This window comes from Trachypithecus francoisi, unplaced genomic scaffold (assembly GCF_009764315.1).
Source record: "Trachypithecus francoisi isolate TF-2019V2 unplaced genomic scaffold, Tfra_2.0 Lachesis_group10, whole genome shotgun sequence".
NCBI lineage: Eukaryota > Metazoa > Chordata > Mammalia > Primates > Cercopithecidae > Trachypithecus > Trachypithecus francoisi.
The window spans coordinates 15,622,068-15,637,488 of record NW_022681455.1 but is presented as its reverse complement, the minus strand read 5'-3'; the positions used below and the strand labels follow the sequence as shown (position 1 = coordinate 15,637,488).

Sequence of the window (15,421 nt, the reverse complement as noted above, 5' to 3'; positions counted from 1 at the left end):
AAGAGAGCGAGTTCCCGGCACATCAGCAAGACCAGGGATGGGACACAGAGCCTGAATTCCACTCACACTAAATGGCAGGACAGTGGGCTGATGCGGTTGTGGAGAACAGGGAGGTGGGGGGTAACATCAATGAGGAAACTGTCCCCAGCCTTGACAGGAGGGACCTAAGACCTGAGACTCTACAACTCACTCCAGGTCCCACAGACTCCCAGAGTCACAGGTGGGACTCAAAGTGGGTCTCTGGCTGACAATCGGGAGTTCTTCCCTCGAGGGCAGGTGGGCCCGGTCTCAACTTACAGAGGTAGGCACCAAAACCAGTCCCCAACCAAAACAAGTCCTCCACCGTACGCATGACTCAGAACACGGGTCACAGAAGGGAGGAAATCCATACTTTCATATTTCACTCTAAGTAGATTATAATGCAAGAGCACCTGAAAATCATACAGTGCTTGCAAGAATTCTTCATGGAATCCTCACCCACTGCAGTCATTCCCATTCAGGGCCTTGAGGCTGCTACATGGCCAAGCCCCTTCCCCACCCAACTCCCACCAGCGGCACAGCGGCTCCCTGGGGCCTACGGTGGAAGTGAACCTGCACAGAGGCAGAAGGCACATCCGCTGGGGTGGATTTCAGGCTATTACTTCAAAGTTATTAAGTTTCTACCACTGTCAGATGGCTGAGCTCAGACCCCCAGCCCTGAGGTCTTGCTGGGTCGTAAGCAAGTCAGTACCCCTCGGACAGAATGTCGGACGCCTTAGACTTCTGGGAGATGGTAACAAGCACAGCACAGCACAGGGAGGCACAGTATGGCTTCTGTGCCAGGGTACGAGAGTCAAGGGTAAAGAAAAACCTACTCTAAACAAAAGGGGCTGTCGCTACGATGTCAAGTGTGCTCTCGAGGCTCCATCATCCACCTAGCAGAGTAGGGAAACTCAGAATGTTTCCCTCCTGTCTGCAGGTCTCCAAAGGCAGGAGGACTCGGTGCGGTTCCACCACTGACTCAGCCACCCTGTGTCCCAGGCAGTCACGGGGCGTGGTCAGCGGGTGTGGGTGCATGCGTGTGCAGCGTCTGCCCCCTGCACTGCTGCCTATCACGTGCCATTCCCAACAGCAGAGCACAAACCAAGAACTCTTGCAAGTTAAGGTGACTGTTACTCAGGCCATCAGCCCTGGCAGGCACCTGCTGAGGGGAACCACAAAACCTCCATCCTGCCTGTAAGCCTATCTTGCTGCCAAATCCCTGACACTTAAATGATGGCTACAAGTCTCCATGCCTTTGAAAATTCAGGATCTCCAAAATGGAGGTGTGGCCTGTTTCCTCCCATGGGTCTAGACTAATGGGGGTTGCAACCTTACCTGGATGCACCTCACGCCACAGAACCCACTTAGCCTTAACAGGGCAAGTTCATTCTCGCCCTGTGTCCCCAGTGCCAGGACTCAAGAGAGGATGACAGGGAAGGAGAGCTACAGTGGAATCCAAGAGGAGGCTCCGCCTGCAACCCACCCCGAGGAGCAAGGGTCTGCATGACAGCCCAAATATGCATTCGCTAAGGATGCACTGTGACAAGTTTGCAACAGCCCCAGCCAGAGCTGCACCTGGTCTCAGAAAAAATGTCAATAGATCCCTGACCTGTGGCCTTGACAACATCGCCAGAGAAACTGAAGCTCAAGGAAAAACAAAGAGGAGGAAGAGACAAGGCTGAGCAGGATAAAAAACGGCCTGCAAGACCCTAGAGGGCTATGGGCTGCATGGTGAACCCTCCAAATTCATATGTTGAAGCCCTGACCCCCAGTACCTCAGGACATGAATGAATCTGGAGACAGGGTCTTCAAAGGGGTAATTATGCTAGAATGAGGTCAGTAGGAAGGGCCCTAATCCAAAGACACAGACACACACAGAGGTAGGATCCTGTGAGGACACAGGGAGAAAACAGCCATCCACAAGCCAAGGAGGGAGGCCCTGGGAGAAACCAACCCTGCCGGCCCCTAAACCTTGGGCTTCCAGCCTCCAGAACTGTGAGGAATGTCTGTTGTCAGTCCAACAGTCGGTGGCGCTTTGCAGTGGCAGTCTAGCAGAATCCAGAGGGGCAGCATTCCCCACTGACTCCCTGGCCCCTGCTCTGACTCCAGCAGTTGTGGGTAGAAGTTGACAGCCCAGGGGAAGCAAGGGGCCCACCCCAGATCCAAGCTCAATACCATTCTTGTCCTGCCACCAACACCCAGGACCTGGGAAGAAGGGCTGCAGGGGGAATGAGCTGAGAAGCCCACTACTCCCGAGACAGGGGAGCCGAACTGGAGCTTCTGCAAGGGAAGAGAACGTCAAGACTGTGAGGGAACTGCAGGGATCTGGGGCAGGCAGGCAGGCAGGCAGGGACCCCCCACCCCCAGCTCAGACCTACCTATGAGCGGGAGCTCGTCCATGGTGATGCCCTGAGATTTGAGGTGCTTTTTGATGCAGGCCAGCCGCTGCACGTTGGGGCCCCAGCGCCGGCCCAGCTTGTGGATGTGCTGAATCTGCGTGACAAACCGCATCTCGTCGTTGAGCTTGCACTCGGGCCGCCAGTCCGGAGGGGGGATCACCCTGCACATCCCGAACTTCTCCACCTGAGCGCGGACCGACTCGATGTAGATAAGCGGGTCGTGGAACTCCTTGGCAGAGGGCCTCAGGACGGGGATCTCGTCCATGGCCGCCCACCCGGCCTTGCTGCCGCCCTTCTCGGCCTTGCCCGAGTCCTGCGGCTTGTGCACGGACTCCGGTTGCGAGGTAGAACGATTTTCACAGGAGGCGCCGTCCGCCTTGCCATGTGCTTGTCTGCCTGGCGCGCTCTTCCCGGCCGTGGCCCGCTTCGGCCGATTCCTCTCCAGACTGCGCTCCGGCACTTCCTTCTTCACGTGTCCGTTCAGCAGCCCTTTCTCGGCCGGGGCCTTCTTACCAGGGCCTTCCGTGGGGCCAGCCGCCCCTTTCATCTTCTTAGGGGGCGACTGCGGCTTCTCCGCCTGGTGTGCCTCTTCCAGTCTCCTCTTGGAGTTCCGCAGCCCCTCCCGCAGCTGCAGGCCCTCCCGCAGCTGCCGCCCCCCAACCTCCTTAGTGCATGACTTTGGGTTCAACCTGCCACTGACCTTGAGGCCATTGACGGCGGGCCCGGTGGACTTGGACGCCCCCCCGAGGGATAGCACCTGTTTGCGGGTTTTTGCATTGCTACTTTCAGTTTTCCCTGAGATTGTGTGGTTGACAGCGGAACTGGGCTTGTGGTGATTGGGTTTGGTGTCCTTGACCAGTTCTCTCTTGGCTTTGGTGTATGTGACAGCCCCCTTCGTCACCGTGGCAGTGTACTTCACAGTTTTGGATGGTGAAGGTCTGACCTCGCGCATCTTTTTGGCACTGGTTGCACCTGCACCCAGAGATGACATTCGAGTGACTCCGTTTACCTTAGAAACCTGTGGAGCAGCAGAAGCAGAGGCGGAAAAAAACGCAGAATTAGTACCTGCCATGAAAACGACTGGCCCACCCGTGAGAAAGGGCCCTGGGTGCTGGGGATGAACAGAACCAGCAGCCTGTTTGTGATAAGAAGAGATATGGAAATACCAGCAAAGAGAAGCAAAATACACATCCAAGAATTAAGCAGCGATGTCCACTTTCAGAATCCACTATACACCTATCCTTCTTCACAAAAGTGTGCAGCCTGCCCCAGGCACTTCCTAGCCGGGTTTCCTGTGTGTATTTTCACGTTCCCATGGCTCTTCCAGGAAATCTGGTGTTTCACAATGAAGACCTCCCCATGTGCCACACAATCACCTGTCCTGAGCTTCTAAGAGGTGATGACAGCAAGATCCTACTTCCTTGGGGGAAGTGGAGACAGACACACACACATATCCCTGTTCCAACAAAAGTCATGTCTGCTATTTCTGTGCTCCACATAGCAGCACAACCTGCCCACAGGATTTAGAAATCTATGTGGCTAAAAAAAGAAGGAAAACAAAAATACTATGGAAGGAAAAGAACAGCAGTACCCATGTGGTTTGGCTCCGGGTGGCAGGCCGGGCCCGGAGGTGTGGCTGCAAACTGTCAGCAGCTGCCGTCTGCTCTCCTTTTGGAGACAAGCCCTGGACAGGGCCAGGCTGGATGGAAGAGGGATGACCCGACCTCACTGGTGAGCAACATATGCCAACCCTCGTCTGCACACGTGCTTCCTATATTTTCCCACCCTTTACAAACTGTCCACATATTTTCCCACCCTGGACAAACTTTCCATTGGGTTCTATGGGACCTGGGCAAACAGAGGCAGTCTTACAGCTTGGATGCCATGGTAATCCTGGGACACACAAATGTCACAGAAAATGGGGAGTGACAATGGCAGACACCAGAAATGCACAGGCTTCAAACAACAATGAAGGGACCCCAATGGGCTGCTGCCGGACATGTTGGTTTTGAGGAGATGTCTTCTCTGTGTCACAATATAGCCACTGCCCCATCACTTAACAACTTGGGCATTACTTTTCATCTATGATATGAGGTTAAAGTCAGGGACTTCAGGGTTTTATAACCACCACCATCTCCAAAGGAAGAAGCCTAAAAATGACACAATTACTGAGAAACACAGAACAGAAACACGAGCCCCCTCTTCTCCCCAACAGCCCCTGAGAGGAAGATGCCAGGGTCAGGGGAGCCTGCACTTCCTGGTCAGGAGAGCTGGCCTCACGCAGCGATGGCCAAGAGGGCACTGAAACACCAGTGCCACCACAGGGCTGTGCAGGCTGCCCTCACATGGGGACGAAGGTCCCCAGATGGCAGGTAATGAGTCTTAGTGACCTTTGTACTAAACCTAGGCCTGGCCCAGGAATAAGCAGTTACCTTAAGTGGGGGTGGGGCGTGGGATGAAACTTCCCAAAGGCATCCAAACCAGTGGCTCTCAGCATCCCCTGGAGGGCTGATGTAAACAGATCCCTGGGCCCTACCTGCAGTGTCCAAGTCAGAGGGTCTGGGATGGGGCTGAGAATGTGCGTTTCTAACCAGGTCCCAGGTGATGCTGTGTGCTGACCTGGGGACCGTGCTTGGAAGCACTGAATGAGGTATCAGTGAAGTTTATAAAAATTGAAAAGGAAAGAAGCCACTAAGACCTGTATTTCTATATATGCCATCAGTTAAATACAGTCCAATCAAAGCCACAAATTCTTGGTAGGACACCATCTCTTAGAAGCCAGCCCCAGAGAGACCTCACGCTTGGAGCCAGGATCTCAAGCCCCATGAAGAGGCAGAAGGAAGGCCCAGCAATCACACTCTGGCTCCTAAACCAGGAGTCACCCTATAAAAAAAAGTGGGACTGCCAGACAGGGTCTGGAATAAATAATGGGAAACCCTTTTGGAGAGAAAAAAAGCACCTGGCAATGATAAATTTAAAACAGACTTATAAAACCAGGGGTAAGGACAGACAGAAATATTCCGTGGTAAGTGCCATTAATCTGCAAAAGGAGGTATAGTGAGGAATGCAAATCTCTTAGTTTTAATTGTTCTTTCAAATGCTTCCACTAAAACCAAAACAAGACAAAACATTTAGAAAAACAAAAGCAAACAGTAAACTCCAGCTGGGGCTGATCTTTATTTCCAGCAACAAAGCTGGGGGGCGGGGGTGGGGTCAGGAACCTCAATGAAGGGCTCTATCTCGGGTTCAGACAGTGGAAGACAACACCTCTACAGTTGGCTCAGTCTCCTTTTAACCTGTAGGGGTGCAGTCTGTTTCAACCCTATTCCCAGCACAAGAGTCTCCTTAAGGAGACTGAATACACGACGCGGCTTCATCTCTTCCTACAGATGGGGAATCACCAGTCAAAATGGCAAACTCCAGACGGTGCCAGACATAACCAACTCCTGTGAGGTTCAGGTGTCAGCCACCACTACTTGCTGAGGTTTAGTTCAGTGTTTTCCAAACCTGGCACCCCTAAAACCCTTGGGGGAGCTTCAAAATAATATAAAGCCCTTCCCTCTAGATTCTGTAGTAATTGGTGTTTAAAAGCCCCAGATGGCTGTGTTCCACGGACCCTGCCCTTCCCTAACACCCCTGTGCAAATGCCAGAGTGCTATGTCTCTCATACTCTATCTGAAATAAGAGTGTAGGGCCTTTGGTTCCATCCATTCTGGCTTCTCGGGGGCACCTGAGTTCATGGCTAGCAATGCTACAGGGAAGTAAATTTTCTACACAGCTGAATTCTATATATCACTATCTTCAATGGCAAAAGGAATACCTTATTACATCTTTCTGAAAACCTAAATACTGAATTGGCAAGGTGTACATTCGAATAACTTGCTTTATAAGAAAATGAGTTGCACTATTTTCCTTCTTACTATTATAACAGTTATCTTCAACAGTATCCACCCAGATATCACACACGCATGCCTATGTAACAAGCTCAAAGACTAGATGCATCTCACCCACAACACAGAACAGCGAAGTTCAAACAAATAAATTACAAAGACTGAAAAGGGCAAGTGTTACTGGTTGTCTTCCCCCTCGACACCCAGGGTCCGTGTTCTATGCCCACCACGAGAGGCCACAGGGGAGCTGACAAGCTAACACGGGAAGCAGTCTGCCCCCTCAAGCTGCTCCATGTGTCCTAAAAGGGAGAAATAAAACAGAACCAACAACTCAGCCAGCACCACCATTGTGGGGAAACCCGGGACCCACCAATCTAACAAAAAGATACCCCTTTTCTTGGCCTGGACTTGTCTCTAAGGAGCCAACGCTTAATCAGTACAAAAGAAAACAAAAGAATGGAGGAAGACATTGTCTTCCCTTGCTACCGAAGGTCTCCCCCCACCCACCTCTATCTGTATCAATTAAAACCACACAACCCCAGTTATGCAGCCAGTGCACTATAAGGAAGGTCACAGCTGCACGTCCTGAGGGATTCCACGTAAGAGCACACACAAGAAGTCATCTGAGCTCACTGAGGAATTAGCGCCATGGTGGGCTACAGCAGGGCCCTCCACTGAATGACAATACATTTCAGCTGAGCGGTGCTTGAAGCTACTCCTTCTCTCAGCTCTGCTGTGGATTTCTGGCTTCTCAGCCCGTTGCCCCCTACCCCCAACCCAGCTCTGCAGAAAGTGAGGTGTCTGCAGCGTGTGCTCCTTGACCCACAGCCATCCGTCACTTGTATCTTTGATCCCAGGCACACGGCCATGAGGTATTAGAGCAACCCCTCCTAGTCATAAAAGAATGGTTTCAATTTAACAAGCAAGGTTGAGAGCATTTTCAAGTTACATTCAGCCAGATGAGTACATGCAACAATACCTCATTCTTCTTGCAGAAGGGATATAAGGTGAGAGATATGAAAGCCTGGGACATCAAACGTTCCTACCTTTGTTTTTAATAATGGAAATTTCATCTTAAAAACTGTACCCAGTCCACACTCTGTGTGCTTGCTTTAAGAATATAAAATCCCTCCCCTCCACCCTTATTGGTTTTTCTCCACCTCGCCATCAACACACACAATATTTAAATCAACTCAATATGATGACAGATGAAAAGGAGAAACATGCAGTTCCAAGGCAGAGCAGAAGATGAGAAATGACTCCGATGTTTTTGGTTAACTAAGCAAAAATGTTGTAGTCGCTCAAGATTACGATGCTGTCCTCAGTTCAACCTCGGATTCACTGGCATGCTCTTCTTTCCCACGAGAGGGAGCCGTTGAGCCGAGTCTCTGCCAGCCTTTCAACACAGAGCCAGAGCCCAGAGAAACAGTTGGTGGCTGGGTATAGTCCATTTGCACTTTCAAACTTGAATCAAAAACAAAGAGCCTAAACAGAAGTGAAATGCACTGGACAGACAGTGAGTTATGGAAAGGGAGGAGCTCAACACTGACCGCAGCAGCACATGGGCAGGAGCCTTCTATCCAAGGCCAAGGGGAATATGCTCTAAAGAGATGCCTGGGTTCTCCGAGGAAATCTAGATGTACCTATAACTTCTCCTCCCATTGAAGGCAATGTATCTGAGTCACAAATACCACACCACCAGCAAGTGCAGTTCAAATGACAAAATGATGTCATGAGAAGAAAACTTTAAACATTTTTTAAAACTAATACGATTTTCTAGGTTTCCTTCTCGACAGTCGTATTTTCCAGAACTTTAAAAGAATATTCTCAATTCCTTGGCCCTCTCTGAATCTTACCAGGGCAGGACTTTTCTGCAACGCCTGTCCATTTTCATATGAAAACCTCTTCAGTGACAGTGGCCTAGCTCAGTGTAAGGTCCTGCAAAACCCGCAGGATGAGCCAGTTGATCATTTTCTTCTCACACTCAGCCTCAGCATAAGAAATGAGAATCACATGTGGCCACATGTGGTGCAATATCCTGGCTTAAAACCACACAGATTTCTACACAAGTACAAAACCTGCTCATGACTCTCTTGGAAAACTAATACTTCAAAACCCTTGCTAGGAATAAAGCTCGTTTGTTGCACCATCCTAAACTTGTTACTTTCTGTCACCGCATGTAAGCAGATGTACTACTACAGGAAAGCAACAGAAAAACACCATTTGCTCCTTGGTGAGACCCTTTACCAGACAACCATATTATTACCCAGGGGCAATCCCAGCCCCTTGACAACTGCAATGTTTTACAGGCACATGCATTCCATGACAAAGACAGCTCATTTGGTATTATCGAGAGTAAACGGTTGGTCAGAGCCCTCTCACCAAGAAAAAGGTGTAGGTGAAGTATGCACTGGTGTGTTCTAACTCTCGGGTTCTAGGGACTCCGTACGTTGCACACACTATCAGACAGCATTACCCAGTACGCAAGGAGGGGAAGTGGTTTTACACTCGGCAGACAGGTGTGTGCCCCAACACAGTTCATTAGAGCAAGCAGGGCAAAGGGACTTCTCAGCAGCACCCCCTAAAAATTATAACCCTCCACATTTCATACAATCTCATTTATGCTTTTAAGCTGAACAATAACCAAAAAAAACCCTAAATATCATATTTGAAATGAAAGATCAGAGTATCCTCTGGGCCCACATCTTTTCATGCAGTTGAAAAGATGAAAGGTCACAGTCTAATCATTTGCATGAAGCAGTCACAAGGGAATCTACAATTTGCTTTTATTGACCTTATTTTCAGAGTATTTAACTAATAGGATCTGGGGTTTGAAAATTTTCCTTTTATTTCTCACAATGTCCCTGTGCAAGGAGTTGGTAAGACTGGCTCCAAAGGAATAACAGGGCCCAGGAAGGTTAAATATCACATCTCAAGACTCATTGAAGGTCACGGTCACAGCCAAATTAGAATCTGGAGCCATGGGTCATCCCATCTGGGCTGGTTAGACTGGAACAGGGAGGCAGGAGGAGAGGGAAGAGGGAGAAAGTGGGGAAAGGGTGACAGGAGAGGATCTCTGCCCTACATGAGCATATGGCGCTACCTGCAAGGACTCTACTCTGAGCCCTGGAAGCAGCTGAGATTCCCGCACTAACTCAGAGGACAGAGGCCTGCTGTGTGAGGGGCACCCCAGGACCTCTTTCCTGCACCTCAGATCCTGCACAGGGAACAGGTTACATGAACGTGCCATGGAGCACGGCGGCAGGCAAGGCCATCCCAGGCTAAGGCGGTACTTGCTGTTCTTCCTCAGCTCTTTACGCTGTCCAACTGTGCTAATTCCTCTCATCCCCTTACAAAGGGAAACCTTGAACTGAATGAAGGGCAAGTGCTGAGAGTGAGCTCTGACCAGCTGAGACGACAGGCGTATCCCACGCATCCCCGTTCGTGACCGCGCAAGAGGGTGTGTGCACCCATGTCTGTCCGTGCATAAGAACGTGAACAGTCACATGTACATGACTCAGGTCCTCTGCCACCCTTCATTCCTGCCTCGCCATCCCGAGGATGGGTTCTCCGGGCAGAAAGGCAAGATCTGGAAGCTCACCTGGATATGGCCTCAAGTTCTGATGTGGCCCATTAGAATTTTACCACAAGTAAACTCAAAAAACTCAAAAAAGCAAAGTGGGATGAATAGAAGATAAACAAAAACAAACAATCAACTTAACCCTACTCTAGGATCCTGGGAAAACAGGATGCAGTCAGTCACATGGTGTAATCACTGTCTTTCTCTCTGGGTTGCTTCTAATTCTGTTCTCTTTCACGAGCAAAAACCTTAGGTTGGAGAGTTCTATACACGTCTCCATCAGACCAACAGCATTAGGAACAGGATAGGAGTGAAGAATCACAGACCCAGGACCAAAGCTCGGTGCATCCCTGGGCTTTGTGCCTCCAGTGCTGACAATCAGGGGTCCAATGGTTGAGAGACGCCAGGTAAGCGCATGATGTGGCCCAATTCCACACCGTGGCTGTTGCCTCTGGGAAAACTGAGGTCTGTTTTGGCAACAGTGGCCAGTGACTAATACGTGCTAGGTGTGTGTGGACTGTGAAAACATCAATGTGGTGATGATTCTTGCCATGCCCACCTCCCCACCAACTGCATACTATTTGCGAGGTAAAGGTTCACGTGCACGCATACCTGTCTGCCTGTGTGTGACTACAGTCACATGTTCACATTCAGAGAGAAATATCCACAACATCACCAAGAATGAGAAAGACCACCTCCACCACAAGATGAAGTCGAGTATGTTCACACCACAATAACCATGTACACAATGACCATGTTAGTCACTCTGCAACACGGCCAGCCAGGAAATCCCTTCTGTCCCCTCTACAACTTCCTCTGAAGCTACTTTAAGGATCACCGCCTCCAGTTTTTCTGGGGAAGATTTTAACACTGTATGTCTAACTCTGTGAGGAAAGCTCATCAATGATCCCATGACTCCGCGGATGTTAAAAGGGAGTGGGGAACAGGAGCACCAGGAATCAGTGAAATGCCACCTGTCCGGGTGACAAGCCCTCAGCTGCGTGCATGCAGGAGCCTGCCTCTATCCCCACTACCCATCCCCAGGGTTGTGAGAAATCAGTATCCAGGAATGGGAACATCTGGACAGCAATAATGGCCGAGCCCTGAGGGATTCTTCAAAACTGCCTGACCAGGACTGGCATTATCTGTGGTCCTCTTGGGGGCCAGGGGGCAGAGGGGGGCAGGGCGGGACAGGCAGGGGCAAGAGGTGGTCAGGGTGGCATCTACCTGCACTCTGTGGATGCTACGGCCTGGGACTCAAATGCCTTCAGTGGAAGAGGTGCCACCCAGCCACACCCAATTCCACAGACTGCTCGGCAGTGCATACAACATGCACATATTCTGCTTCAAAGGCCAGGTGGTGAAATGTTAACTTGTCACATCAAAAAGAACAGAAAAGTAGACCAAGATCATCCACTAACAGAACTATGCCACTTGCAGGCCTATTTCAAAACCTGCCCTGAGAAAAACATGTTCCCTGCCACTCTACCGCTCATCTGGAGCCCAGGGTGGGTGGGTGGGAGAAGGCTTAAGTAAGGAAGTGAGTTCCCTTTCTGGGTGAATGCAGTTGGTGAATGCATTGGCATCCAGGGATGAATGCAAATCCAACTGATGGATCTTCACAGAACAAAAGGTGCAGGCGCCTGCAGCCCATGCAAAGGTGTGCTCTGTCTCTCCCTATCTTGCTTCTGAGCATCACTTCCTGCTTCTTGGGCCCTCTGAAGATGAATGTTGAGCTTGGTGAAGTGAAGTGGGAAACTGGGGTCTGGCACACATGCGGGCACCCCTGCCGGACTTTACCTGTTTCCGTAAGTCCTGAGCCGACCGATGCAGAGGGGGGTGGTGATGGTTGGCAGCGGGCCCCTTGGCCGAGGAACCCGTGGAGGGGGCCGCTGCGGGGTGGTTCGCTGAAGCCTGCTCCCGGCGGCTGTCAGCCCGGTGATCGCTGTGCTTCTCCTTCGCCGGAGTGGCCTCTTTGCTTTTGTGTTTTTGAACAGGTTCCTTCTCCCGTGTTGACCTGCTGGAACCATTGAAAACTAGAAAGGAAGGAGAAAACAAGAAAAAAGTAACTACCTTGAACACTACCACACAAACTACTGATATGGTTTGGCTCTGTGTCCCCACCCAAATCTCATGTCCAGCTGTAATCCCCATGTGTGACGGAGGGACCTTGCAGGAGGTAACTGGATCATGGAGGCAGTTTTCCCCATGCTGTTCTCGCGATAGCAAGTGCATTCTCATGAGATTTGATGGTTTAAAAGTGTTTCCCACCTCACGCTCTAAGATGTGCTTTATTTCCCCTTTGCTGTCCCCAATGACTGTAAGTTTTCTGAGACCTCCCCAGCCTGTGAGTTCATTTAACCTCTTTCCTTTTTAAATTACCCAGTCTCAGGTACTATCTTTATAGCAATGTGAGAATGGACTAATACACCTCTACTCCCTGAAGTCAAAAAGAATCAACCATCAAATGTCAGACGTTCTCCAAAAAAACAACAAAACAAAACAAAACAAAAACAAAAACAAAAACAAAAAACAAAAAAACAAAAAACAGCCAGCCAGCACCTGAATGCAGATGGGAAGAAGCCTAAACATCAAGAGACAAAATTAAATTTAAAATCCTAACCATTAAGAATTTTGTGCTTTAGCTAAAACAATGGAAAAATCCACTCTTTAAAAAATCCCTACAAAAAAACTCCAGGACCCCTCAAAGTATCAACCTCATACCTTACGAAAAAGAACTTAAACTTTTAACACAGTCTCATTCCAAGAACATGACCACCTGGAATATAAAGACAGGGGATCCAGAATAAGGAAGTATATTCTCAGCTGGGTGCCGTGGCTCACGCCTATAACCCCAGCACTTTGGGAGGCCGAAGCGGGTGGATCACGAGGTCAGGAGACTGAGACCATCCTGGCTAACACGGTGAAACCCCATCTCTATAAAAATAGAAAATATAAATGTATACAGCCAGGCATGGTGGCGGGCACGTGAGGCAGGAGAATGGTGTGAACCCGGGAGACGGAGCTTGCAGTGAGCTTAGATCACGGCACTGCACTCCAGCCTGGGCGACAGAGTGACAAAGGGAAGGAAGAGAGGGAAGGGAAGGAGGGAGAAAGGGAAGGAAGAGAGGGAAGGGAAGGAGGGAGAAAGGGAAGCGAGAGAGGGAAGGGAGGGAGGAAGAGAGGGAGAGAAGGGAGGGAGGAAGGAAGGAAAAGAAAAGAAAGAAAAGAAAAGAAAAGAAAAGAAAAGAGAAAAGAAAAGAAAAAAGTCTATTTTCAGATTTAAAAGAGATGCATTTTTTGAGGCCAGAGAGCCTACTGACATGCATGGGTTGGGGGCGGAGCTGCTTTATCTGACCTATCAGTGACAACACAGATGAAGAAAGGGGTGATGGAGCTTTGAGCCAGATCCATTTTCTATTCCTAAATTCAAAAACAGCAATAAAAGCTAATAGCTAATATTTCTTAAGTGCTTCCTATAAGCCAGGGGAACTATGCTAAAGCCCTGAAGTACACTGAGCCTCTGAATCCTCAGAACAACCCTACTGGACAGGACACTTACAGATGGAGGGGGTAAGCGCCTGGCACAGGCCATGCCACCTATCCCTGGCACATGAAGTCAGCCTGCCTCCCAAGCCCACCCCATTCCTCCCCAAACCCCTGGTGGCTACAAGTGAGAATTTCCAGTGTGTACAGTGCTTCCTACACACCAGGCAGAGACTTCAAAAAGAGAACAGGGATGCTCGGGGTTTCTACAGAAAATCAGAAATACCAATGTTATGGGTTTATCCTTCTGCTTTACCGCCCCTCCCCATGGAATAAACGAGCCTTTCACATCCATTTCTCTGGAACCCATGGCCTCCTCTCCCCACAAACAGCCAAACAGGGCCTGTTTCTTCAGGGAAGGAGGAAGCAAACCCTGTTCCTGCGTTGCTTTAGGCAGATCAGCAAGGGGAAGCTATAGTGATCTTTTAGCCATCATCCTGCCGGAGGGAGTTTTCAAAAGGTTACTGTGTCCACTCATCCATCCGGCACTCACTGGAGCAACTCCAGGCCATCCCCACCCCAACCAGGACTTGCGGAACTTCAGGCAGAATTCCCCCACGCCCACAGCAGCAGATGAAAGTGAAAACTGTTCCTCCTTTGAACTGTAAATCTCTTCCTATTGGCTTACAGAAGGAGAAATCAAATCTTTCCTCCTCTACACAGCTGAAAAACATCTTACCTATCTGTCCTTTTTGAAGACTCCCTTTTCCCCAACATTCAATCTCACATTGAATTTTAGGAGTCCTTTAAATTACATTAATGCCCTATAAACTGCAAATATCATTCTCTGTTGCCATTTACTTTTCCATTTGCGGTGGTGCCAAATCTGCTAACAAATTTCAGTTTCTTACTTTAATGCTTAACGTATGCTTCTGTACATTTTCTCCCAGTTTTATTAAAGTATAACAATTAAAATGGTATACTTACAGTATATGACCTTTTAATAGATGTATAAAGTGATTATATCAAGCTAATTACCATATCCAATCCCCTTACATACTTTTGTGCTAAGAATATTTAAGACAGGCAACTTTTGGGTATACACTACATTATTAGTGACTAGTCACAAAGCTGTCCAGATCTCCAGATTTTCTCCCTCCCCTCGAACCAACTTTGCACGCACCCTTTCATCAACATTTCTTCATTCCACCTCCCATGCTTTCAAATAGTAAGATAATCTTCTAAGTTTTCTTCTAATTATTTTCTAATTAAACTGCTTGGATTTAATTCTTTAGTCCAATTGTCATGGTATAAGATGGAGATTTCACATTTTCCCTATCTGGATTATCGGTTGCGAACCTTTATCTCAAAGTTCCTTCCAGCACCAGTGATGAATAGATTTTAAAATACTGAAGGAAAGACCAGGCCACGTCAAAATACAGGATACAATGCGATGTTGTACAAGATTCTATTGGATACTCTCAGTTACAGAGAAAATGGAGAGTTTCAAATGGCTGGCATTTATTCTAAGTCTAAGTAACTACCCATTGTCAGAACCCATCAATCATGCCCAAGCTGGCAGTATCTGTGCTAGCTTTCAAGACAAATTAAAAGCAACATCCGTAAGAAGTCATACTTCAATGTGATTAAAAATCAAGCCAAGGGAACATGAATCTAGGCAATTCTTGACTGTTCACCAATTTTCTAAAGCAGTGAACACAGCTTATTAAAATATAGCATAGGAAGTAGCTTTTTTTTTTTTTTTTTTTTTTAATCTCCAATACTCCTCCATACTTCTCTGTGCTTTCTCCTGCCATTAAGACATGTCTCATGGTGAGGCCTGCTACGAAGAAGCACCAGTTCTATAATTACTTCTCTTTATTCAGTTAACAAAATATTATTGTATGGGTTTGCCACCCTTCAAAACAATATCTGCAGCTCATTCCCAGCTCTCTTGTTTGCAGCTGGGCAAGTTATCTAATCCTCGGTTTTCCCATCTACAGACTGGGGATAGCAGATGTTCCTGTAGGTAGAACATCTACCAC

At 48.7% G+C, this 15,421-nt stretch overlaps 1 protein-coding gene across 4 annotated transcripts in view; it reads right to left on the bottom strand.

The window, feature by feature from the left end:
• The window catches only part of JARID2 (jumonji and AT-rich interaction domain containing 2), a 279,574-nt gene that overhangs the window by 23,237 nt on the left and 240,916 nt on the right, over positions 1-15,421 (bottom strand). For all 4 annotated transcript variants that reach the window (XM_033216291.1, XM_033216294.1, XM_033216295.1 and 1 more), the window contains 2 exons: positions 11,691-11,926; positions 2,400-3,438 (listed from right to left, as the gene is read on the bottom strand). In XM_033216291.1, coding sequence (XP_033072182.1) covers positions 2,400-3,438; positions 11,691-11,926 — 1,275 coding nt within the window. The remainder of the gene's footprint in view (positions 1-2,399; positions 3,439-11,690; positions 11,927-15,421) is intronic.